Source organism: Notechis scutatus, chromosome 6, assembly GCF_049901735.1.
Source record: "Notechis scutatus isolate UNSWTSFEM ecotype Mainland chromosome 6, rNotScu1.2, whole genome shotgun sequence".
NCBI classification, from domain to species: Eukaryota; Metazoa; Chordata; class Lepidosauria; order Squamata; family Elapidae; genus Notechis; species Notechis scutatus.
Window position 1 is genome coordinate 26,398,300 of NC_142014.1, and position 27,524 is coordinate 26,425,823.

Below are 27,524 nucleotides of genomic sequence, written 5' to 3' on the forward strand. Positions count from 1 at the left end.
CTCCATAAAGACCACATAGCATCTAACCTACTATCTTTTCCCCAACTCTTCTACCACCTCACCTCTGTATCTCCACAGTGCAAAGAAGGAATAATATATCCAGTTTGCTAAAAGGAAAAACCAGACTAGACTAGTAGATCGGGGACAGCCAGTAAGGGTTGCATTAATGCAAAGTACAAAAATCAGGAGAATAACTAATCAGGGCCCCTGATGGCTCTAGTCCAGATCAAGCACCATCCGCAAACCCATTGCCAAAAAAAAAAAAAAAAAAAAAACCCTAATGCAGGATGGATTTTTTAAAACTTGGTTTTAGGCACAGCCAGGCAGGAACAGCTGATAGTTTAGGCTGCTGTGCCAGAATTACCCTTGTTTCATAGATTTATAGGAGAATTCTGGGCACATCTAATTTACAACTGCGCAAAAAAGGGATTTATCCTCAGAGAAACAAATATATGATTTACAACCTTAACTGAACTTGTCGGATCCCATGATTTGCAGCAAAATCTGCAGATTGTATTTTCAGCACATTGAATTAGGTGTCTATGGCTATGTGAGAAACTTACTTACAGAAGCTTTGGGGACTCTGCGATGGTCCTTTTCAATTAATTTCTTGTCTTCTTGTAAACTAGATAGAATAAATAATGTTAAAAGGCAGCTTGTAAGATAAGATTACCTTTATTATCACTTTTTTTCTGTGAACACACTGGCAAACATTAAAAAATGAAATTCTGATGTCCACTCTCAAAAGATACATACATGCATACATATATATAGATATACGCATACAGATACACATACACACATATGAGAGAGAGAGAGAGAGGGAGGGAGGGAGAGAGAGGGGGAGGGAGGGAGGGAGAGAGGGAGGGAACCGGTCCTTGGCCTTGGAAGATAACACCAAGGACATTCTCATGCTCAGTTTGTGTGTCCTTCTTTTGAAGTTCACTGTCGGAAAGTTCCGATGTGTTTTGACCTATTTTCGGTTACTAATTAACTGATAATAAAAGTGCTGATTATATGACCCCTGGGTTTGACATTAAGCAATCTCATTTTATCTGAGAGTGTCCTTCTCCAGTATTTCCTGCTCAGATAAAGATAAAGGTTCTTCCCCTCGCATATACGTGCTACTCGTTTCTGGCTCTAGGGGGCGATGCTCATCTTCATTAAAAAGCCGAAGAGCCAGCGCTGTCCGAAGACGTCTCCGTGGTCATGTGGCTGCCATGACTAAATGCCTTCGAAGGCACACAGAATGCTGTTACCTTCCCACCAAAATGGTCCCTATTTTTCTACTTGCACTTTTTACCTACTTTCGAACTGCTAGGTTGGCAGAAGCTGGGACAAGTAATGGGCGTTATGCGGCACTAGGGATTTGAACCGCCGAACTGCCGACCTTTCTGATCGACAAGCTCAGCGCCTTAGGCACAGAGCCACCTGCCCAGATAGGAACTCTAAAATCTGTAGACTTTTGTACCAGATGAGTTAAATGTTGACGGCCTTTAGGAGACGGCACTCAGGAGTAACCAGTTGTCACGTTTTCCTTAGCTGTGTCAGTATAGGCATTATTTCAATTCCTTCTGCTTTTCTAGAGGCAGTCCTCGACTTACAACCATTTGGCCAGTGACCTTGCGAAGTTACAACGGCCCCGAAAAAAGTGACTTGGGACTGTTTTCCCCCAGTTACGACCCTTGCTGCATCACCATGGTCATGGGATCGAAATTCAGACACTCGGCAACTGCCTCCTATTTACAACAGTTGCAGAGGTCACGTGATCCCCTTTTGCGACCTTCTGATGAGCAAAGTCAATGGTGGAGCCAGATTCACTTAACAACCTGGTTACTAACGTAACAACTGCAATGATTCACTTAACAACTGTAGCAGAGGTGGTCTTCAGCCAGTTCTGACCGGTTCTAGGGAAGCGGTAGCGAAAATTTTGAGTTGTTCGGAGAACTGGCAAATCCCACCTCTGATTTGGCCCTGCCAACCCCATCTCTTCTCTGCCTCCCATTGAGTCCAACTGATCATAAATATATAGCTGGGCTAAAATAAGGATATTCAGTGAGCCACTGATAACAGCTAATAGCCAACTGTGCCAGGCTGCTTAACGATCTAACTCTCAGGACTGAGGATATCATGGAAGCCATTTTATAACACTTTGGCTCAGGAAAAAAAAAGTGGCTTTTTCCATTTCTTCAGAGTTTATAGAGCCATTTGCACCAAGGGAATTGGTGCAGCCACCGAGTTGTTGTAAGGGAAGCTGAGACGGAGGCAGAGGTTGGTATTCATCTGGTTCTGACCAGTTCTGGAGAACCGGTAATGGAAATTTTGAGTAGTTCAGAGAACCGGCAAATACCACCTCTGACTGGCCCCGCCCCCATCTATTCTCAACTTCCCATTGAGTTCCAGCTGATTGGCTGGGTCTTCTTTGGTTACCCTGCATAGGAAAACAGAGCTGGAAAGCAGGTTAGTGGGGTGGGGAGGGAATGGGGATTTTGCAGTAACCTTTTCCCAGGAGTGGGGCGGGAATAGAGATTTTGCAGTATCCTTCCCCTGCCACGCCCACCAAGCCACATCCACAGAACCGGTAGTAAAAAAATTTGAATTCCACTGTAGCTGGAAGAGTCATAACATGGAGCAAAGCTCACTTAACAACGGTCTCTCTTAACAGCAGAAATGTTGGGCTCAGTTGTGGTGTTAAGTCGAGGAGCAGCGTATTCTACCTTCTTCCTTCTATCTACCTGGCAGTTTGAAACGATGCCCTGTGGAGTCTTGTTAAAAAGGCAGTTGGCCAATTGTTATACCCACCTATTCAGCCTATACTGAATTTCAAACTCTCTCTCTTGAATGGCGTTGTACTCGTTGAAGTATCTCAGGTACTGCTGCCTCAGTTTGGAGACCTCGGAAGTGGTGCTTTCTGGAAACTGTTCGGCTTTTTCCAGTATCTCCTGCTGCTCTTCCAGCTTAACCGTGAAACGTTTGGCATCCTGCAGCAGCCGAATCTCCGATTCCTGTAAACTAAAATAAAATCAGTGATGCCTGTTGTTGTTTTTTAATCCAACAGAGATGCTCTATTGAAGAATTCATCGTGACTGATAACTATGACTTCATAGGTATATACAACAACACGTATGGGAAATAGAAGCCACAACCTTTGATACTGAGTAAAGGAAAGGAGGATTTCTTTGTTTATGCTGTGTTTACAAGGTCCCGGCCTGCTGGGATGTATTAGCTGGGGGTGGGTGGGATGGTTGATATTCCTACCTTGTGCTCTCAGAGTTGGAATGGAATGGAATGGAATGGAATAGAATAGAATAGAATAGAATAGAATAGAATAGAAATAATGGCATGGCATGGCATAGCATAGCATAGCATAGCATAGGATAGAATAGAAATAATGGAATGGAATGGAATGGAATGGAATGGAATGGAATGGAATGGAATGGAATGGAATAGAATAGAATAGAATAGAATAGAATAGAATAGAATAGAATAGAATAGAATAGAATAGAATAGGGAATTGAATGATAATAGAATAGAACAGAATAGGGAATTGAATGAGAATAGAATAGAATAGAATAGGGAATTGAATGAGAATGGAATGAGAATGGAATGGAATAGAATAGAATAGAATAGAATAGAATAGAATAGAATAGAATAGAATAGAATAGAATAGAATAGAATAGAATAGAATAGAATAGAATAGAAATAATGGCATGGCATGGCATAGCATAGCATAGGATAGAATAGAAATAATGGAATGGAATGGAATGGAATGGAATGGAATAGAATAGAATAGAATAGAATAGAATAGAATAGAATAGAATAGAATAGAATAGAATAGAATAGAATAGAATAGAATATATGGAATGGACGGGAATGGAATAGAACAGAACAGAAGATAAAATATGGAATAGAATGGAATAGAACAGAACAGAAACAGAACAGAACAGAATAGAAAATATGAAATGGAATGGAATGGAATAGAACAGAAACAGAACAGAATAGAATATATGGAATATATATTGGAATGGAACAGAATAGAATAGAATTGAACAGAACAGAAAATATGGAATGGAATGCAATGGAATAGAAAATATGGAATGGAATAGAATGGAATGGAACAGAATAGAAAAGAAAGAACAGAACAGAATAGAATAGAAAATATGGAATGGAATGGAATAGAATAAAATAGAATAGAAAATATGGAATGGAATGGAATGGAATGGAACAGAACAGAACAGAACATCTCTAGCATTTGCATTCTTCTACTCGCTGAGATCCTTTGACAATTTACAGTGTCCTCAGGTTTTTCTTGTAATAATTAATATTCCAATCTTTTTTCTTTAGTTATTCTAAAACTCTAAAATTCTTTGCTAATTCACCTCTTCTTGGTTTACTAAAATGCCTTTAAAACTACACATTTTCAAGCAGGCTTTTCCACTTTTGATTCTAATTTTGATTGTAAATTTTGGCTGTTTTTAAATGATGGGGAGCTGCCAGCATAGCAAGTTGAATAAATAAAAAAGTTATTGGTGTCCAAAATGTATTTGACCCCCTACACAAAAGCAGGAGAATATGCTCTTTTTCTCATATTTTCTCTCTTTTTCTCTCTTTTAATACATGAGCATGCTTTTCCCTAATGCCAAGAATACAATAAAAAACAGGTTTCAATGGGGGGAAAAAAAGCTTTTTCCTCTGACTCATCATTTTTAAGCAGAGAAATAGTAAATTTTGCAATGTTAAAAAAATACATTAAAAACTCTTCCTTAAGTCAGACAAATAAAAGTTTCTTAAACTTTTTCCCTTTATAAATCATTTGCATTTCCTATCCTGTACCTCTGAACATCATTTTTTCATTGGGTAAAGATGACTTATTCTCAATATATTTTAAAGCTCTTTTTAGTTTATCATGTATGTAACACAGATATAAATTAGTGACTTTGTACCTTGCATTAAATTTATCCTGGAATAAAGGTTGTTCTATACTACAGTAAACTATAAATTGATTAGTTAAGGATTTTTTTCTTACAAAGCTACAGTTATCTGGTTCACCTTACATTATAAGCCCTAGGTGACAATTTACAAAATGCAGTAACTAAGTTACACAATACTGTATAAGTCAATAAATTTCAATAAGGCTGAAACACAGCTTTTAAGTAACTATGGTACTGAAACATTATATATACATACATATGTACATACATACATATACACATACATATACATGTACATGTACATGTATATGTATACACACACACACACATATACACACACACACACACACACACACAGAGAGAGAGAGAGAGAGAGAGAGAGAGAGAATACTAGAAGCTTACCTTACTAGAGTATCATGTATCAGGACATATTTTGCCTTCAGCTCAGCCAATCTGGTTCCAGGGATTTTTCCAGCATAAAACAGCTATGAAATTGCAAGAGATAAAGAGACTCTAGTGAAATTGTTATTCACCATATAGGAAATTTACTAACCTTAAGACAACACTAAATAAATTATAGTTGAGGTATATTTGGCAATGAACAATTAATCAATGCATAGTTGTATGCTTGTTTCACAACTTCTGGAATATCACGGAATTATCTTTTTTTTTTAAATTAAGCAAATCTAAGCATTAATATAAAAGAGTATTCAAAAAATAATAAACACTCAATATTTATAAATACCTGGCTAAATTTTAATAAATGCACCACATTGTTGATAGAACACTGATGAAATCAAAGGGAGGATCAAAATTGAAACTATAGATAGTTCATTTTGAGACCGTTTGAAGTTACAATACCACTGAAAAAAAGTGACTTACGACCATTTTTCACATTTATGACTAGTGGTGGGATTCAAAAAAATTGACTATCGGTTCTATGGGTGTGGTTTGGTGGGTGTGGCATAGCTTGGTGGGCTTGGCTTGGTGGGCATGGCAGGGGAAGGATATACTGCACAATCCCCATTCCCTCCCCACCCCACTAACCTGCTTTCCAGCTCTGTTCTCCTGTGCAGGGCAACTAAAGAAGACCCAAACAATCAGCTAGGACTTGGGAGGCAGAGAATAGATGGGGGCGGGGGCAGTCAGAGGTGGGATTTGCCGGTTCTCTGAACTACTCAAAATTTCCACTACCGGTTCTCCAGAACTGGTCAGAACCGGCTGAATACCACCTCTGCTTATGACTGTTGCAGCGTTCCCATGGTCACATGATCAAAATTCAGATGCTTGGCAATTGCTTCATATTTATGACGGTCGCAGTGTCCCCGGGGGTCACGTGATCCCCTTTTGCGACCTTCTGACAAGCAAAGTCAAGAGGGAAGCCAGATTCACTTAACAACCATGCTGCTAATTTGACAACTGCAGTGATTCATTTAACGACAGACGCAAGAAAGCTATAGATAGTTCACTTAACAAATGTCTCACCTAGCAACAGAAATTTTCAGCTCAATTGCAGTTATAACTTGAGGACTACCTGTATTTCATTTTGAAAAAAAGATAACAAGTTGCAAATGGTGTGGGTTTTTTTCCCTTTCTTTTTTCAATATACCTTGTTTGTAAACTACTGCTGTGGACAGTCATAGCTAGAGTTAACCTCAATAGAAAGTCAGACGCCAGTCCTATAATGGTTGGGTTGAATGTGAAAGATGGGGCTAAGGACTCAAGGGAGGAGTACGGGAGGCGAGTTAAAAAGAAAAGAAATGAAACTACTAAGAGAATGAAATAGAAAGGAATGGATAGAAAGGAAATTTTTGGGGGAAAAAAAGTTTGGCTGTACTAAGAATTAGAATAGATAAAGAAATTAGGAATCAGGGGAATATTGTTATACATATTTTTGCATAACACATTTAAAGTGATAGGTAGAGACCAGATTTTGAAAAAGGGTGCTATTAGGCACTATTAGGCACTATTGTTATTAGAAGGATGTACTAAATATTGAATAACTGAAGAATGAAGAATTATAGATAAAGGTTCCCCATGCACATACGTGCTAGTCGTTTCCAGCTCTAGGGGGCAGTGCTCATCTCCGTTACAAAGCTGAAGAGCCAGCACTGTCCAAAGATGTCTCTGTGGTCATGTGGTCGGCATGACTAAACGCCAAAGGTGCACCGAACGCTGTTCCCTTCCCACCAAAATGGTCCCTATTTTTCTGCTTGCATTTTTACGTGCTTTTGAACTGCTAGGTTGGCAGAAGCTGGAACAAGTAATGGGAGCTAACTCTGTTACGTGGCATGAGGGATTCGAACTGCCAAACTGCCAAGTTTTCTGATCGATAAGCTCAGCGTCTTAGCCACTGAGCCACCACGTCCCAATTGAAGGATTATGTGCTGATACAAATATGTATAATAACATTAGAACCACGTAAGTTTGATTACTGTAGTAACTTTCATTTGTACTATTATTTTGTATCAAAATGAATGATACCCAGACGCCACACTGTCCATGTAATAATATTGATGTATATTTAAAAATTTAAAAAAGAAAAGAAAGTCAGACACAAGTCCTAGATGGAGCACCCAAATTTTGATCACATGAGCCTAGGGATTCTGTGATGGTCATAAGAGTGAGGACTGCTCAAGCCACTTTTTCAGTGCTGTTGTAACTTGGAACGGTCACTAAACGAATAGCCCTAAACTGAGGTCTGCAGGTAGGTCTCGACATACAACCACAGTTCAGCCACAAATTTCTGTTACTAAGCAAGACATCTGTTAAGTCAGCTTTGACCCATTTTACAACCTTGTCAGAAGGTCACAGAAGGAGATCCCATGACCCCGGGACATTGCGGTCATCATAAATACGAGCCAGTTGCCAAGCCTCTGAATTTTGATCACGTGACTGTGGGGATGCTGCAATGGTCATAAGGGTGAAAAACGGTCGTAAGTCACTTTTTTCAGTGCCATTATAGGTTTGAATGGTCAGTAAACAAACTATTGTAAGATAAGGACTACCTCTATGTCAACCAGCAGCAACAGGCCAGCTGCTAATACCTGGCCTGAACTAGTCACAAAATTATTAAAATTCGATTCAATTTTTAGTCTACAATTTAGTCTAGAAATGGTTCTGCAACCCAACAGGATGGACACAGACTTCAGAGGATAATTAGGACTGCAGAAATAATAATGGCTACCAAGCTGCCTTCCATTGAGGACCTGTATACTGCACAAGTCAAAAAGAGGGCTGTGAAAATATCTACAAACCCCTCACATCCCGGACTCAAACTGTTTGAATTCCTATCCTCAAAACGATGCTATAGAGCACTGCACACCAGAACAACTAGACACAAGGACAGTTTTTCCCCGAATGCCATCACTCTGCTAAACAAATAATTCCCTCAACACTGTCCAACTATTTACAAAGTCTGCATTACTGTTTCTATTAATCTTCTCATCACTCCTTATCACCCCTCCCCTCCCACTTGTGACTGTATGACTGTAACTTTGTCGCTTGTATTCTTACGATTTATATTGACTGTTTCCTAGTATGATTTGATTGCTTATTGTAGTCTATGACTATTATTAAGTGTACCTTATGATTCTTGACTCTTGAAGAATGTATCTTTTATGTATACTGAGAGCATTTGCACCAAGACAAATTCCTTGTGTGTCCAATGACACTTGGCCAATAAAGAATTCTATTCTCTTCTATAAGATTTAATGGACATTAATAAGGGTTCCTCATCATCATTGTGAGTTTTTTTTTAGAGGAACGGCATCAGTATTGCGTAAATATAACTCCGATCCATGTATGTACCGGTAGCAACAGGAACATTACAAGAAGGAGAATTTCCTGCCTGAGTCAGAAGTTAAGAATGTGGCCTTTGGTCAGGAATTTATCATTTTGCAGCTCTTTTCAAACAACAGTTCTCCAGGGATATGTCAACATAACAAGACTTCTAACATGAATGGTTTTCATTATTTTTTTGGGGGGGAGAATGCTTGCTATTTGATTAAAGCCCAGTCCTGAAAATGACTCATCGATATCAAAGTAGGAATTCCTTTCTAGAAGTTTAGTTCCGCCGTAATTTTATCTACAGGCAAAATAGGACTTCAGCTCTTTTTAAAAAGATTAGTCATGCCGTTTCGGAATTGGAAGGGTACCCAAGTTCTGTAACGTTGAAAAACTAACCTTCAAAATAATTCCATATTTACTGGTAAAAGCATCCTTATGTCCTGTATAGGTTGTTTCCGACTTAGGACCGCAATTGAGCCAAAATTTCCCTGGCTAAGGGAAACATTTGCTAAGTGAATCTTGCCCCATTTCCTGCCACGGTTGCTAAGTAAATCTCTGCAGTTGAAAAGATGGTAACGTTAAGGGAATCTGGCTTCTCCATCAGCTTTGCTTGTCAGAAGGCCGCTGTTGTGGTTCACCGGCAGCAGTTGTGGACAGCTGAGGTCTCGAAGAGCAAGGACTCAGATGAGAGGCCTGCGTGTGATGCAGGGATGGGGCCAGGACCATCAGGAGTGGAGTGCTGCCTTCAGAGATTGTGGAGGCTGGCAGCACTAATAAGGAGGTCCCTGAGGAGCCTGTGCCCAGTGCATGTGTGCGCAGAGCTGCTCGAAGGAAAGAACAGCTGCAGAAGCATGGGTGACTCAGGAGTAAGGCTACAAGGTAATGACCCCTCCCTTAAGAGATAAAAGCCAGCTGAGAAACCAGAGTTCTTTGCAGGAAGCAAAGTAGTTTTTGCACTCAAGCCTTGTGGACATTCGGACTCTCTTAGTTTGTGTTTGGAGACTCTTTGTGTTTGAAATAGTTCTTGGCAACTTTATGTAGTGTTCTTGGCAGCTTTGCACCACCTTGGCAAGGCTCGTTCGTATCAGAGACAATTAGATTGAAACAGCCTTTTAACCGTGAAGGAACAGAATTTGTAAAGAATCATTAAAAGGTTTTGCTGTTACCTCCATTTCATGTTTGTTTCCTTGGAACAAGGTTTGGGTCAGAACAGCTGCAAAAGGGGATTACGTGACCCCAGGATGCTGTGACTGTCATAAATGTCAGTCAATTGCCAAGTCAGGTAATTTTCACATGACCCCGGGTATACTGCAGTGGTCATAAATATGAAGCAACTGCCAAGAATTTGAATTTTGAAAACAGGACCATGGGCATGCTGCAACGGTCGTAAGCAGGGTTGGGCTTCAAAAATTTTAGCAATGGGTTTTCTGTCCAGTTGCTGGGTGGGTCTGGCCATGGTGGGCGTGGCCTAGTCGGCCTCCTGCACCACAGCGGGGGGGGGGCATTTTTGCCCTCCCTGGGCTCCAGAGGTTTTCCTCAAGCCTCCAGGAGGATGAAAACGGCCTCCCCGGGCTCCGGAGACTCTCTGGAGGACAGAAACTGGCCCATTTCTGGCCTTCTTGAACTTCCGGGAGGCCTGCTTTTTGCCCTCCCCAAGCCTCCACGTGCCCCCTGCACTTCCCTGCATCCAAAACGGGCCACGTGGGGATTTGTGGGAGGGGAGGGATGGGCAGGGCCAGCCAGGAGTGGGATTTGGGCGGTTGTCCGAACTGCACAGAATCTTAGCTAGGGGCTCTCCCGAACCCCTGCGAACCCCCAGCAGCCCAACCCTGGTTGTAAGTGTGAAAAATGGTAATAAGTCACTTTTTTCAGTGACATTGTAACTTTGAACGGTCTCTCAATGAACTATCGAACACGTCAAATTTGTTGACGCAGCAATAATAATGAAAAACAATGGGATATGGATATGCTGAAGATGCCTCAATCGATATTTCACTGTTTATATTGCTGATGGTCCAATGAAGATTGTTAAAAACATATTTGCAAATATTTTAGAAACCCAAAAAAGCGGGGGGATCTTTTCAATTGGTCAAGAAATATTGATCATAGGAAAATAAACCCTTGTTCACACAGTTCAAATCAAGGTTTAATTTGGGTATTTTCTTTTTTATGACCGGATAAACAATAAATCTAGAAGCCTCGCAGAGCTGCTCCCATCCTTTCTTATGGAAAATGTAGCTAATGAACCTGAAGGAAATGATCCTTAAATAAACAAACAAATATATAGGAAGTATATTTTGACAGCTCCCATTTTTTAGCTGATTGCAAACAGATTGATAGCTTTCCACTTAATGTTTGAATGTTAAGGGGCAATTTTACCATTCTAAACATCATTTCCTACAAGAGGTGAAATTCAGGTTGCCTCTTAAATATGTTTATTCTTGAGGCCTTTATCAGCCTGTCCATACTGTGCTCTTATTGACAATATCAAATTGTTTATTTGGAGTTCATCCAGGATGTTTTTTTAATTCTTCCTAGTGCAGACTAAACTTTGATATTTCCTGCTGATCTCTAATCCAGCAATTAACCCAGTTCGATTCTTTATATGTATACCTCCACACACAAATACATACACACGTACCAGAGGTGGTCTTCAGCAGGTTCTGACCAGTTCTGGAGAACTGGTAGTGGAAATTTTGAGTAGTTTGGAGAACCAGCAAATACCACCTCTGACTGGCTTCGCCCCCTCTATTCTCTGCCTCCCATTGAGTCCCAGCTGATTGGTTGCCCCGCACAGGAGAACAGAGCTGCGGGGAGGAATGGGATTTTACACTATCCTTCCCCTGCCATGCCCACCAAGCCATGCCCACAGAACCGGTAGTAAAAAAGTTTGAATCCCACCACTGATATGTACGCACATAAATTAAACATATCAATTATATAAAGTCCAGATTTTTATCCAGCCCTCCACCTGGGACACTAGCAAGTTTTTGTTCAGCCCCAGAAAGAGTGATGGGTTCTCTCAATTATTTTATAACTGATAAAATGAGTATCAACTTTTGTCATTTGAGTGCCCTGTACAATAAATGATTTATTGTCTTTCCTAATAATGATCACCTCCCTATTTCCAGGTAATTAACAAAGTGAAAGAACTAGAAAAGTAAGAACTAGTACTAAGTGAAAAAACTAAAAATCTTGGAAAAACCCCATCTGAAAACCGACCATTTCTTATATTTCAACAAATTATCAGTTAATTGGAGTATTACTCTTATTCCACACTTATGAAATTTGCTCTGGAATATTTGGTGTCAAACTTTGTCAAAATGGATGTATGAGTTCAAATAACGATTGGATATTCGGTAAGCTTGGTGAGAAAATTTTTGTCTTTACCGAAGCCTGTTGATCCTTATTTAGCAGAATTTTTATCATTTAAAAATAAACGATAATAAACGGTCTGTCATTTTCCGCTAGTTCACCAGATTTTTTTTTAAAAACTGGGATTATATTGCCATTTTCCAGTCCATGGGCACAAAGGCTGATCTTATGAATGTATTATATGCTTTTATTGCATACTTTTTTTAAATCTGAAAGAATAGCAAATTTTACCCTTGAGCAAAGACTTGAGCATTAAGCATTTTTATTGTTTCCATGGTGATTATGAGACTTCTAGCTTTGAAACGGTGGGCTTCCTTCCTCAAATATGTTTGCTTTACAGGTAGTCCTCGACTTATGACCACAACTGAGCCCGGCAGAAGTAGTCCTCAACTTACAAAAGGCAAAATCCACTGAACAACTGTTTCGCTTAGCAACATAAATTTGGGGCTCAATTGTGGTCGTAATTTGAGGACTACTTGTACTTATGTTGCTAAGTGAGAAATTTGTTAAGGTAAGGGAGTTTTGCCCCATTTTACGACCATTCTTGCCACCGTCGCTAAGTGAATCACCACAGTTATTAAATGAGTAACACGATTGTGAAGTGAATCCGGCTTCCCCACTGACTTTGCTGGTCAGAAGGTCACCAAAGGGGGATTACACTGCGACCGTCATAAACATGAAGCAGCTGTCAAGCATCCATAAATGTAAATCACACGGTGTGATCGTAAGTGTGAAAAATGGCCATCAGTCATTTTTTTCAGTGCCATTGTAAGTTTGAATGGCCACTAAATGAACCATTGTAAATTGAGGACTATCTATGTGGGTTGATGACCAATTTCCACTGCATCCCACTGGGGCAATCGAAGACTCAGGAAGGTCAATTTTGGCAACATGCATTAAGACTAATAATTCCACCATTCCACCTTAATCTGTGTCACAATGGAGGGTTATTATCAAGCTGTTGCCCATCATTAATTCATATTTCCAGAACTAGAATTCTCGGTCTCCTGGTGATTGGCCCAAAGTCACCTATCTGGCTTTCATGGGTTAAGGCAGAACTAGAACTCTCAGTCTCCTGGTGATTGGCCCAAAGTCACCCACCTGGCTTTCATGGGTTAAGCCAAAACTAGAATTTTCAGTCTCCTGGTGATTGGCCCAAAGTCACCCACCTGTCTTTCATGGGTTAAGGCAGAACTAGAACTCTCAGTCTCCTGGTGATTGGCCCAAAGTCACCTACCTGTCTTTCATGGGTTAAGGCAGAACTAGAACTCACAGTCTCCTGGTGATTGGCCCAAAGTCATCCAGCTGGCTTTCTTGGCTAAAGTGGGACTAGAACTCTCAGTCTCCTGGTGAATGGTGCAAAGTCACCCACCTGTCTTTCATGGTTAAGGCAGAACTAGAACTCTCAGTCTCCTGGTGATTGGCCCAAAGTCACCCACCTGGGTTTCATGGTTAAGGCAGAACTAGAACTCACAGTCTCCCAGTTTCTAGCCTGTTGCTTTAACCATTAGATCACACTGACTCTCTAAAATAACAGAATCTTGCAAGCCTGATTGTGTTTTATCTCTGACTGACATTGTAAACCATTCAGAGAGTGTCATAAAGTACTGTGAAGTGGGATATAAGGCAAACTGGTATATTGCTATTGGTATCTTGTTTCCCAGGACTATTTAGCATATTTCAGCCCTCTTCGCTTCTATAAAAGTTTTTGCCTATTCCTCTAAGATCTTCTCCCTGTTTCTCAAAATCTTTACCATTCCTCAATTTTTCTCCCCACCCCCCCTTTTTTTTTTGCATTCTAAACTAAAGCAAAAGGCCAATTCCTCATCGGGGCTCATTAGGAAAGCAAACTGAAATTTGAAATACTAGTAAGTACGATCATTATTTCCTGCAATCGCTGCACCGGTGACACATTTGGGATTCCAGATGTAGTTCCAGTGTGTCTCTCTCTCAAAAAAAAAGGAATATTGTGCGGTTGGGAAAAGGGCCAAAAAAGTACACACAGACACACACACACACACACACACACACACACAAAATGACCGGGATGAGAGTGTGTCTGGAGCACAGGGGTATTTTACTTTACAACACAGGAAAGTGCAAAAGGAATCCTGATTGCGGCTTATATACAATTAGATATGATAAAAAGAAAGGGCCAGGAGGAAAAAAAAAGTGATTTTTTCCCCCTCCTGGTTTAACATCAATGACTCTCGAGAAGACCAAACCCAGGCTGTTTTGATTTCCCCCCCCAAAGAAAAGCAATCAAAACCAGATTAAAATATTAGTGAGGAAGGGAAGGTGGGGGAGGGAGAAAAAAAAATCTTACGATCTACATCTGTGTACCCTGAGGAATATTGCTTACGTGGACAAAAAGCTGAGCAGCATGAGAGAGTTTGGGTGATTTCCCCCCACCCCTTAACTACTCTGCCGTTGCTATTAATATCACGCTCAGCTTTGTGATGCAAGATACACCCACCCTTTTTCTGAGAACCGAGCTGACGGGCTGCGATAAGTCACAGGCTCCGCCGAGCTGCCCTGTTATAAAAGTTGCTGGGAGCTCAGCGCACTTCCTCACTGAGCAGCTACCTTCTCAGATAAGATGAAGCTTGCTGGCGGGGTGTTGCTGCAGGCAGTGGCCCTGCTTCTTGCAAACAGGTTCGTTCTGTCGGAAGACCATGCAGGAAGGGGAGACGAAGAAAGGAGAGGAGGAGGAAGAGATAAGGGGTCTCCGGCTTGCCCTCTCTCCCTCCAAAGCAGCGGGAAATGCGATGGAGAGGAATGTCCCTACCAGGTGAATTTTCCTCCCTTGACCATCCAGCTGCCCAAGCAGTTCCAACTGATGGAGAAAACCCTCCAGGAAGTGGAGCTCCTCAAGGAAATGGTCAACACTCTGAAGAAATCCTGCCAGGATTGCAAACTCCAGGCAGATGACCACCGACACAAGGACAATAACGACTTCCAGCCGGCCGGCCCCGCAAACCAGAGCATGGTCCAAGACAACCGAGTCACCGACCTGCAGGACAAGGTCACCAAGCTGTCCGAGAACCTGAAGAACGCCAAGAACCAGATCCACACCCTGCACGGCCGGCTGGAGCAAATGAACCTGGTCAACATGAACAACGTGGAAAGCTACGTCGACGACAGAGTGGCCAACCTGACCTTTTTCGTGAACAGTCTAGATGTGAAGTGCTCCTCGCAATGTTCCGTCATAGAACCCAAGCCAGGTAGGTGGGCTATTGAGATTTCTGCACGAATTAGAAGGGTTAACACCTTGCTGTGTGGAGTGTTGTTGTTGAACCGAGTTATAAAGAAGTCAGGATTTGGGGGTTGGTACCTATACCTAAGAGTAATGGATGAGACATTAGAATGGAACTGAATGGAATAGAACAGAACAGAATAGAATAGAAAATATGGAATGGAATGAAATACAATGGAATGGGATAGATAGGATAGAAAAGAAAATATGTAATGTAATGTAATGTAATGTAGTGTAATAGAGCAGAGCAGAGCAGAGTAGAGTAGAGTAGAGTACAGTAGAGTAGAGTACAGTAGAATAGAATAGAATAGAATAGAATAGAATAGAATAGAAATAGAATGGAATGGAATAGAATAGAATAGAATAGAATAGAATAGAATAGAAAATATGGAATGGAATGGAATGGAATGGAATGGAATAGAATAGAATAGAATAGAATAGAATAGAATAGAATAGAATAGAATAGAATAGAATAGAATATGGAATAGAATGTAAAATATGGAATGGAATGGAATGGAATGGAATAGATAGGACAGGATAGAATAGAATAGAATAGAATAGAATGGAATGGAATGGAATGGAATGGAATGGAATGGAATGGAATAGGAATGGAATGGAATAGAATAGAATAGAATAGAATAGAATAGAATAGAATGGAATGGGATGGGATGGGATGGAATGGAATGGAATAGAATAGAATAGAATGGAATAGAATAGAATAGAATAGAATAGAAAATATGGGATGGGATGGGATGGGATAGGATAGGATAGGATAGGATAGAATAGAATAGAATAGAATAGAATAGAATAGAATAGAATAGAATAGAATAGAATAGAATAGAATAGAATAGAATAGAATAGAAAATATGGAATGGAATGTAATAGAATGGAATGGAATGGGATAGGATAAGATAGGATAGGATAGGACAGGATAGGACCGGACAGGATAGAAAAGAAAATATGTAATGTAATGTAATGGGATTAGGATTAGGATTAGGATTAGGACTAGGACTAGGACTAGAATAGAATAGAATAGAATAGAATAGAATAGAATAGAATAGAATAGAAAATATGGAATGGAAGAATAGAATGGAAGAATAGAATAGAATAGAATAGAATAGAATAGAAAAATATGGAATGGAATGAATAGAATAGAATGGAATAGGATAGGATGGAATGATAAGATGGAATGGGATAGGATAGGATAGGATAGGATAGGACCGGACAGGATAGAAAAGAAAATATGTAATGTAATGTAATGGGAATAGGACTAGGACTAGGACTGGGGCTGGAACTGGAACTGGAACTGGAACTGGAACTAGAACTAGAACTAGAACTAGAACTAGAACAGAACAGAATAGAATAGAATAGAATAGAATAGAATAGAATAGAATAGAATAGAATAGAAGAGTTGGAAGGGACCTTGGAGGTCTTCTAGTCCAATCTCCTGCTCAGGCAGGAAACTCTACATCATTTCAGACAAATGGATTTCCAATCTCTTCTTAAAGTCTTCCAGTGTTGGAGCATTCACAACTTCTGGAGGCAAGTGGTTCCACAATTAACAAGGCTCATCCAACCTTGTTATTTTTGGAATGAGGGCACCTCTGAAGGGTGAGAAAAGCAGCAGATGGATATGGCTGGCTCAAGACATTAGGAGCGAAGTCAAAATATTATAACAGGTAGTCCTCGACCATACGACCAGAATTGAACCCAACATTTATGTGGTTAAGCAAGATATTTGTTAAGCGAATATTGCCTTATTTTATGACTTTCCATGTCATAATCGCTGCAGTTATTAAGTTAGTAGCATGGTTGTTAAGTGAATCCGGCTTCCCCATTGACTTTGCTTGTCAGAAGGTCGCAAAAGGGGATCATAGGCCCCCGGGACATTGCAACCGTCATAAATATGAATTAGTGGATAAGCCTCTGAATTTTGATCACGTGGTCATGGGGATGGTGGAACGGTCGCAAGTGTGAAATATGGTTGTAAGTCGCTTTTTCCAGTGCCCGCTGTAAATTTGAACGGTCGCTAAATGAACACTTGTAAGTCGAGGACTACTTGTATTAGCTCAGGTGAGCAGCAGCATCAGTCTGAGTATATATTTTTCTGTTAAGGTAAAAGGATTTAGGACCCAGGTACAAACGTCACGCTTTTTGTAGACGTTTGGATCAACAACTGAGGGAAAAGTACAGAGGCACAATTTATTGCAGATTTCCTCCTGGGGTTTTCAGAAAGAAACATCCGCCTAGGAAAAGCTGGGTGTTCAATGTTAGCAAACTGACAATACACACTATACTCAGCTGCCTTAATCTACATCTTATTAGGTTAGATAAAAGCATCCTTTGCTGTTCACCGGGGATACCAAGTGGTACCAAAGGGGGACCAGTTATCATTTGCCCAGTTAGTTTGCTATTCGCTAGGGCTAAATCAGATCCAACTAGTGCAGGAGTATCCAAATTTGGCAATTTTAAGACTTGTGGACTTCAGTTTCCAGAATTCCTCAGCCAGCTATTAACAGAGTTGGAAAGGATCTTGTAGGTCATCTAGTCCAACCCTCTCTGCTCAAGCAGGAGACCTTACACCATTTCTGACACATAGCAGCCCAGTCTCTTCTTGAAAGCCTCCCACAACTTCTGAAGGCAATTTCTGTTCCATGGATTGATTGTTCTCACTGTCTGAAAAGTTTCTCCTTATTTCCAGGTTGGATCTCTCCTTGTTCAGTTTCCATCCATTATTCCTTGTCTGGCTTTCAGGTGCTTTGGAAAATAGCTTGACCCCCTCCTCCTCTCTGTGGCAGCCCCTCAAATAGTGGAAGACCTCTATCATGTCTCCCCTGGTCCTTCTCTTTACTAGACTAGCCAAGCCCAGTTTTTGCAACCATTCATTATATGTTTTAGCCTCCAGTCCCATTATCATCTTGATTGCTCTTCTCTGCATTTTTTCTAGAGTCTTGACATCTTTTTATAGTGTGGTGACCAAAACTGAATGCAGTACTCTCGGTGTGGTCTTACTAAGGCTTTATAGAATGGTATTAGTACCTCACTTGATCTTGATTGTATATCCCTCTGTTAATGCAACTTAGGACTGCATTGGCTTTTTTTTGCTACTGCCTCACACTGATGGCTCATATTTAACTGGTTGTTCACTAAGACTCCAAGATTCCTCTCACAATTACTGCTATTAAGCCTGGTTTTATCCAGTCTACATGTGTCCTTTTGGTTCTTCTTGCCCTGTAGGACTTTACTTTTCTCTACATTGAATTTTAAAGTGGCCACATTTGGAGACCTCTGCCTTACGGTATTAAAGATATTATGCTGTCAAGTCAGTTGAAATATTAAGGAAACCCTAGTTTTTGGAAGAGGAGTAAGGGTGAAGATTGCATCTAGGTTGGTTTGGGGTTTTAAGAGTAAAAGGGGGGAGATGAATTTTTCAAACCATTTATGATGGGACTGGAACACCCGAATATTATTTTATCTGTCCTTTTTCCCCCCAAATTGTTTTCAGCTTTATCTTGGGAATATTGATTCTAGCATATTGTTGAAATGCCTCAGCTTTAGACTGGAAAGATGTGAATCTCCCATGCATGTGAACTTTTAAAAAAACAACTCAAAAAATTAAAAGCTTCATCATGAAATATTGTTTTGAACTATTTTAGAAAGCGATTCAAGTGCTCACCATATGTTATATGGCTGCTATAGTCTTATATAGGGAAAGGCCCAAATGATGGAATCCTTCAGCTGCAAATATCTGGACTGAAGTAGGAATTGTATTTTCTAAATAATGGCATATCATATACCAAGAGAGGGAATCTTGGCAAAAGTTCATAATATAAGCAGTGTAAAATGAGGAATTGTTTTGTATGAAATTTCCTTCCAGCTAGGCCATTTTCGGAGTTGCTTTATCTTCAATGCAGTCTGTTCTAACCACCAAAAAAAAAAAAAAGCTTTCTAAATGATGGCACTTGGCATTCAAACATGATCTATTTTGGCTTTCAGATAAATTTTTTTTCCAAGCTTCTTTCCAAGAAATGTAACATTTTAAATTGGTTACATTACTGTAACCAATGAACAACTTAAAATTCATCCAGAGCAGACAGAAATATTTATGCCCAAAGTATGTTATATGGTTAATAAAGTTCAGGTTTTATTGTAAAGAAATCTGGACCAGGAATAAATACCTCCCAAACAGCGTAAGGATGCTTAGGAATAAAATGCACTATTTCATAGAATCTTAGAGGTGGGGAAGGGACCACAGAGGTCTTCTAGTCCAACCCCCTGCATAAGACAGGAGTGTATATTCCATCTTGGACAAATCTTTTCTTGAAAACCTCCAGTGATGGAGCACCCACAACTCCGTGAGGCAAACAATTGATTAATTGTTCTCACTGTCAGGAAATTTCTCCTCAGTTCCAGGTTGGATGTCTCTTCAATGAATTTCCACCTGTTGCTTCCTGTCCTGCCCTCTGGGGCTTTTCTGTGACAGCCCCTAAAGTACTGGAAGACAGCTATCCTGTCTCCCCTAAGTCTTCTCCTCACTAGGCTAAACACAACCAGTCCCTACAACTGTTGATCGTACCTTTTAGTCTCCAGACCTCTGGTCATTTTTGTTGCTTTTCTCTGCACTCTTTCTAAGGCCTCCGTATCTTTTTTGTACTTAAATGGCTCATATAAATTGTGATCTTGCAAAGCTCAAAACTTAGGTTGTTCTTAAATATATCCCTTGCAAAGCTCAAAACTTAGGTTGTTCTTAAATATATCCCTTAAGTGACGTTATTAAAAACCATCACATAGGACGTGTGGCAAATGTCACTGTGACCATCACAAGAGTCATGGTGGCCCAGTGGTTAGAATGTAGTATTGCAGGCTGACTCTGCTCACTGCCAAGAGTTCAATCCTGACCAGCTCAAGGTTGACTCAGCTTCCTTCCTTCCTTCCTTCCTCTTTTATTCCCTTTCTCCTTCTCCTTCTTGGTAGTGCAGTGGTTAGAATGCAGTATTGCAGCTGACTCTGCTCACTGTCAGGAGTTTGATCCTGACCGGCTCAAGGTTGACTCAGCCTTCCATCCTTCCGAGGTCGATAAAATGAGGACCCAGATTGTTGGGGGCAAGAGGCTGACTCTGTAAACTGCTTAGAGGGGTCTGGAAAGCATTGTGAAGTGGTATATAAAGTTAAGTCTAACTAGTATACAGGTAGATGTTGACTTACAGCAGTTGATTTAGTGACCACTCAAAGTGGGTGGGGCCAGCTTGACCCCACTCCCCAAACTGCTGGCATGTTTCCTCTTCCCATTGGGTAAACTGGTCTGAGCTACGCTGGCCTGATCTTTCTTCCAATCTGTCCTCTTTGTCTTGGGTAGACCAGGACGGCCCCATGGGCCGAATCCAACCACATTGAGGGCTGGATCCATCCTGCGAGCCTTGAGTTTGACACCCGTGCTCTACTAAATTCCCCCAAAAAAGGAGGGGACTCCCTTCTTTCAGATTTGTCAGATCACAGGAACGGTAAATCCGTGATCAAGATGTTGTTAAATTACACACGTGCAAGTGGTCAGAATTAGGGCTGCTAAGATGATTGATAGCTCAGTAATGTTTGATACACCACAGGCTTCCTGCCACTACGTATTTGCTAACATAGCCTAGTCTTCCCAAATAAATAAATATTAATTGCCAAATTTTTGAACCACGAGACCTCAAATATGGTTAACAATAGCAATAGCACTTAGACTTATATACCGCTTTATAGTGCTTTACAGCCCTCTCTAAGCGGTTTACAGAGTCAGCCTATTGCCCCCAACAATCTGGATCCTCATTTGACCCACCTTGGAAGGATGGAAGGGTGAGTCAACCTTGAGCCTGGTGGGATTTGAACTGGCAAATTGTAGGCAGCTGGCTGCAGCAGAAGTAGCTTGCAATACTGCACTCTAACCACTGCACTACAGAGGCACCTATTACTTATAGAGTTACTTATAGAATTAGAAATAAAAAAAACCAACACAAACCACACTGAAGTAATTAACACAGCAGGCCAAGATTATAAATTGCAGACTTTCAAAGGATAACCCAGCACCCACAGTTGGGAGGACGCCAAAACCCAGATAAGGCTCGACCAAGATAATGCACGCTTTGCTTCCAGCAAGGAGCCGTGTGCAAATGCCTCACTTATGTCCTGTTCTCCCAGCTGCAACCAATGAAAGGGATCAGGACCTTTTTCTCTCTCGCAAGCCATGTTGCTCCCTTATCCATTCCTCCCTGCGTGCCCTCTGAACGCCCAGCCGGCCTGGGACATGACAGAAGGCTATAAAGCACTGCAAAGTGGTATAGAAGTCTAAGTCCTATTGCTATTCTCCCTTATTCTAACACTGCCTCAAGATGTCCAAAATCTTTTAAAATGGCTTTTTCACCATTAATCTGGAGGGGACGTCAGGTGACTGCCGGTAACTGGGAACCAGAAGTCCAGTGGGGGGGGTGTTAATGGGTCAAATGGTTGCCATGGTAATGCAATCAAAGCTCAGCTAAGTATTTGATCACCTAGATATTTGAAACAATAATACTCTGGCTCCTGACATCTCCAAATGATAACTCCAGCACATTCATATAAGAACCAACATTTCATTCTTTATAAAGTACAAATGAAATGTTGCACCTTAACAAAAATTTGTGTAAGAAAAAAAATTCAGGACCGTGTGAATAGTCTTGCTTATTTCAATGACATTAAATGCCAGTGAGCTAAATGATTTATAATAATTGGGAAACATCTGGAAGACCTTTAAAAATAATAATAATGAAGTGTTACATTCCTGCTTGGTGCCAAAACCAGAAAGTTATGCAATGCCACTATTATAGGAAATCACTCTCATCCTTTTAAATGACTGTTTTCAGAGAACATCGTGCCCAGCACCACTTTAGTAGCAGAGTCACTGCTACTTCTACAAATAACTGGCCATAACAGACTTGTTTCAGTGACCTTTTCTTCGAAATAAATCAATCTGTTTTCCCTGAAATGACAGTAGTAAAAATCACGAGGCCAGCTCTTATCCACCCAGAAAAAGCCAATCTCAGAGGTTGAGAACAGCTGCTGTAAATCTTTTGAACTGTCGCATAGTACTAAGGTTATGATAACATGTTTGCCCCTAAGAGTTCTTATAGCAGATCTCAATGACTGTAAGATATTTTATTGAAGGAGATGATAGAAAGATGGACGGAGGGAGGATGGGAGGAGGGAAGGGAGAAAAGGAAGGAGGAAAGAAAGAAAGAAAGAAAGAAAGAAAGAGAGAGAGAGAGAGAGAGAGAGAGAGATCTCAATGACTGTAAGGTATTTTATTAAAGGAGATGGAGAGAGATAGGAGGGAGGGAGGAGGGAAGGGAGGGAAGAGAAGGAAGGAAGGAAGGAAGGAAGGAAAGAAAGAAAGAAAGAAAGAAAGAAAAGAAAGAAAGAAAGAAAGAAGAAAGAAAGAAAGAAAGAAGGAAGGAAGGAAGGAAGGAAGGAAGGAAGGGAGATCTCAATGACTGTACGATATTTTATTAAAGGAGATGATAGAGTGATACAGGGAGGAAAGATGGCAGGGTGGAAGGGAGGGAAGGAAGGAGTAAGGAAGGAAAAAAAGAAGGAAGGGAGGGAGATATCAATGACTGTAAGATATTTCATTAAAGGAGATGGTAGAGAGAAGAAGGGAAGGAGGGAAGGAGGGATGGAGGAAGAAAGGAAGGAAGGAAGATCTCAATGACAGATATTTTATTAAAGGAGATGGTAGAGAGATGGATTGATGGAAGGATGGTTGAATGGAAGGAAGGAAGGAAGTTCTTGACTGCGCAGAATACTTTATTCTTCATACATATTCTAACACCAATAAAAAAAACTTCTCTTTTTTGGAAATACAATCTCATCACAACTGCATCCTTGGGTACCATGTTAGCTAAGTCAAAATAGCCTGTTACTCGTGATAACAGCCATCTCCCTCCCTCTCCCTAGGCTACATGCTTCTGCCAGGGGACTGTTCCAATTATTTCGCCGCTGGAAAGCGGCAGAATGGCATCTACAAAATCACCCCAGATCCCAGAAACCATAGCTTTGATGTGTATTGCGATATGGAATCCTTCGGAGGGGGCTGGACCGTGTTCCAGATGCGCCAGGATGGCAGCGTCTCCTTCAACCGAACCTGGGAGGACTACAAGAACGGCTTTGGAAACGGTAAGGAGTTCTGGCTAGGGAACGACAAAATTCACCTCCTGACCAAAAGCAAGGAGATGGAGCTGAGGATCGAGCTGGAAGATTTCAACGGTGTCCGAGAATACGCCAAATATGACCAGTTCTACGTTGCCAACGAGTATCTCAAATATCGGTTAACCATCGGCACCTACACTGGCACTGCCGGGGACTCCTTGAACTTCAGGAAACCCTACAACCATGATCAAAAGTTCTTCAGCACCCCAGACAGGGACAATGACCAGTACGCTTCAAGCAACTGTGGAGCCTATTATAGCTCAGGATGGTGGTTTGATGCTTGTCTGGCTGCCAACCTCAACGGCAAATATTATAACAAGAAATATAAAGGGGTGCGCAATGGTATTTTTTGGGCCACGTGGCCTGAAGCTTCGGATCACAACATGAACGGTTACAGAAAAGCTTTTAGAAAGGTTAAAATGATGATGAGGCCCAAAACGTTTTTGCCATGAATCTTTCCCCCGCTCCCAAAATCCAATTTGTCCAATCTTGGCACTTTCCCTCAGAATTTGAGTGCAATTTAAGAATATTCTGTTACATTTCTTTTTTTAAAAAATATCTTTCTCTTGCAAGCATTCCTCTCCCAAAGTACATGGACATCTTTTCCTGACCAAATTCATGATACTACACACCAGAAAGGTCTCCAAATTTGGCGATTTTAAGACTTGTGGACTTCAATTCCCAGAGTTCCCCAGGCCAGCCATGGCGAAGGGCTCAGAATTCTGGGAGTTGAAGTCCACAAGGCTTAAAGCGCTCCATCATGGATACATCTTTCTTTCTTTTCTTTTCTTTCCATCACTCTTTCTTTTAATTTGTTTCTTTCTCTCTTTCTTTTTTTCTTTCCCTTCCTTCCTTCCTTGATGTTTTTAAAAAGACTCTAGACAATCACTTATATGAAATGGTATAGGTTCTCCTGTTTGAGCAGGGGGCTGGACTAGAAGACCCCCAAGGTCCCTTCCAGCTCATTCTATTCTATTCTATTCTATTCTATTCTATTCTATTCTATTCTATTCTATTCTATTCTATTCCTATTCCTATTCCTATTCCTATTCCTATTCCTATTCCTATTCCTAGTTGCCAATTTTGGAGACCCCTGGTATACACTGGTATACACAAAGACTTATATGTTTGGACCACATAATACTTCAGCCTCACACATTTTCCAAATTTAGATTTAGGCTCAATTATGACACAGTGATTTTGAAGGAATTTGAGTAGTCCGGTTCCATTATTTGCTCCTAGGGAAAAATGCAGATAATTAAAGGCATTTAAACACAAAGTCTAAATGCCCCTATTTTAATGCACATTCCTGAAACATATTGATAAATTCAATAAGTGGTTTCCCACCCATCCCCAGTCTCTTAGTTCAGTCTATTTTACAAGGTTGTTGTTGGGATAAAGTAAGGGGAAGGCCCCATGCCACACTGCCTTGAGTTTTTGGAGAAAATGCTGCAGGCCAATGTGATTTAACCATGATTTTCAAAGCCAGTGAAACTAAACTGCCTTGCCACGCTTTCCAAGGCGAGGAAAAAAATTCATCTCTTTGTGACTGTGCTTTTCTATGTAAATAATAGAGGTTATATTTTTATAGATGATGAATTATGCATTTTGCCACTGTCACTTTTCTTTATCGTGAACGATGTCTAAATAGTTTGTAGAAGAGTAGCTGCATTCGTTCTTTTGTGTTTGTTTGTTTGTTTTAGTAAAAGCCATGAAGAATCTTGGAGCACCTTAACTAATTTTAGCTTTTATAGCGTCTTGTTGTAGTACATTTTTATAATTTTATTCTGAAATACAATAATGTTTGTTATAGTATAAAAATACGTGGACCGCAGTTGGCTTTATTGGATGCATGACTCTGAAATGGTTGATTGTGATCCAGAAAGGTTACATTCCACTAGATGCTGTTGTCACTTCTAATTAATTTATTGAGCTTTACACGTGAAAACTATCATAACAATTATGCCAACTCTTGTGAATGTACGTTAACAATTAAGATTTGCTCAGACAGGATGAGATGAATTTAAGTGCCGCTGAAAACAATGGCAGATGTCTATCATGCTGTTTGAAAACAAGGACAATTAAATGAACTTAAATTACTGTGGCCTAATTAAGTATTTTCCAGTTCTAGATTTAAAATGCTGGATATATTTTTTTCAATAGGAGAAGAAATAATCCCAAAACTATCTTTATGCTTATAAAAGGAAAACCATAATTTAACATATCACATTTAGATAGATCAACAGCTGTCACGTTAAGGTGAAAATTAACCAATGGTAAGATAATTCCATGCAATCTCAATAATACAGGTAGTCCTCAACTTACAACAGTTCGTTTAGTGAGCGTTCAAAGTTACAACACCACTGAAAAAAGGGACTTATCCCGAATAGATACACGGTTTGGATGAACAAGGAATTAGAAAACAATGTGAAAGATATAGCTATATTGACTAATACTTGGGCAGATCATAATCCCTTACAGATAATTTGGAAAGGACAAAAAAAGAAAATAGGAAATGGATGTTAGATATACAAATATCGAAAGAAAAATAATACCTACAAATGATTAGAAAAGAAATGGAATTTTTCCTTAAAGTAAATAAGAATCAAAATACAACTCTTCAGAATTTATGGGATACAGCAAAAGCTTATGTAAGAGGGATCACGATAGCATATATAGCCAGAAGAAATAAAGAGAAACAGAAAGAACAAAATGAATTACAGGAAGAGTTTTAAAAGATTGGAAATAACTTTACAGAAGGAACCGCAAAGTGATAAAATAAAAAAAAGAAAGCGATTTAACTAAACATAAATTGAATTTGTTAAATCGGGAGGAATATGTAAAAAAAATAAAATTGGTTAGGCAAAATTTCTTTGAACAAGCAAATAAGCCTGGAAGATGGCTAGCTTATAAATTGAAAAAGGAAAGGGAAAAGAAATTAATTCAACAATTACATGATGAAAATGGGACACAGACCCCCGAAACCTTCCGGAGGGGAAAAAAAACATATTGTACAAAAATACTATGAAAATTTATACAGACGGGATCAAATAGAGAGGGATAAGATAGAACAATATCTTAAGGGGAAAAACCTGCCACAAATTTCAGAAGAAAAAAGGGACTTATGACCATTTTTCACAATTAAGACCATTGCAGCCATCCCTGTGGTCACGTGATCAAAATTCAGATGCTTGGCAACTGGCATGTACTTATGACAGTTGCAGTGTCCCGGGGTCACATGATCCCCTTTTGCGACCTTCTGACAAGCAAAGTCAGCAGGGAAGCCAGATTCACTTAACAACTCTTGTTATTAACAACTGCAGGGATTCACTTAACAATCATGGCCAGAACGGTCGTAAAATGGGGCAAATTCACTTAACGAATGTTTTGCTCAGCTCGAACGGAAATGTTGGGCTCCATTGTGGTTGTAAGTCGAGGACTACCTGTACAATTATTAGGGTTCAAAATCTGAGCAGTAGCTTTGCCAGGTCAAGCTCAAGTCCAAAGATGAGACCATGATACCCCATCCATTCCAATCCTTTATTTGCTTGTGTCCAATGGACAGAATCTTGCCAAACTTTCTACAGCCTATTAAATACATCCTGAGAGATTCTAGGGCAGGGGTGTCATACTCAAGGCCAGCGGGCCACATCTGGCCTGCGGGGGCCGCCCTGGAAACAGTGAAAGACCGGCTTGGGGTGCCTCTGCCAGCGAAAACAGAAGTTGGGAAGGCTGTACATGGCCCTCCCAGGCTCCATTTTCGGCTGCGATGGCCTCCCAAGCTCCATTTTCGCTGGCAGAGGGCTGCAGGAAGCCGTCACGGCCAAAAACAGAGCCTCAACAAATGACGCCGAGCTGGCCATGCCCTCACCGGCCACGCTCCTCCAGGCCTTCCAAGGCCAAACACAACTCTGATGCGGCCCTCAATGAAATCGAGTTTGACACCTCAGTTC

The 27,524-nt window shown here is 40.5% G+C and overlaps 2 protein-coding genes across 8 annotated transcripts in view; one reads left to right on the forward strand and one right to left on the reverse strand.

The window, feature by feature from the left end:
* CCDC146 (coiled-coil domain containing 146) overlaps positions 1–27,524 on the reverse strand; it is a 92,601-nt gene that overhangs the window by 30,871 nt on the left and 34,206 nt on the right. For 4 of the 7 annotated variants that reach the window (XM_087967753.1, XM_087967750.1, XM_087967751.1 and 1 more), the window contains 3 exons: positions 5,334–5,416; positions 2,803–3,012; positions 568–625 (listed from right to left, as the gene is read on the reverse strand). Coding sequence is in view for 4 of the 7 variants with exons in the window: in XM_087967750.1 (XP_087823876.1) it covers positions 568–625; positions 2,803–3,012; positions 5,334–5,416 (351 nt within the window). In the remaining 3 variants the exon portion in view is untranslated. Of the gene's footprint in view, positions 1–27; positions 143–563; positions 626–673; positions 803–2,802; positions 3,013–5,333; positions 5,417–14,681; positions 14,736–27,524 lie in introns of those variants that run through there. The other 3 variants (XM_087967754.1, XM_087967752.1, XM_087967755.1) reach the window with 3 other exon arrangements.
* Positions 14,615–24,117, forward strand: FGL2 (fibrinogen like 2). Its single transcript, XM_026677223.2, has 2 exons — positions 14,615–15,319; positions 23,320–24,117. Exons 1-2 carry the CDS (start codon positions 14,695–14,697, stop codon positions 24,021–24,023), a joined length of 1,329 nt encoding a protein of 442 aa, XP_026533008.2. The 5' UTR covers positions 14,615–14,694; the 3' UTR covers positions 24,024–24,117.

What these genes read in the sequence shown, in the direction of transcription:
- FGL2 (XM_026677223.2), top strand. Translation starts at nt 14,695, where the DNA reads ATGAAGCTTGCTGGCGGGGTGTTGCTGCAGGCAGTGGCCCTGCTTCTT. An exon ending in CGTCATAGAACCCAAGCCAG is followed by an intron (nt 15,320 to 23,319) that starts GTAGGTGGGCTA and finishes CCCTCTCCCTAG; the next exon opens with GCTACATGCTTCTGCCAGGG.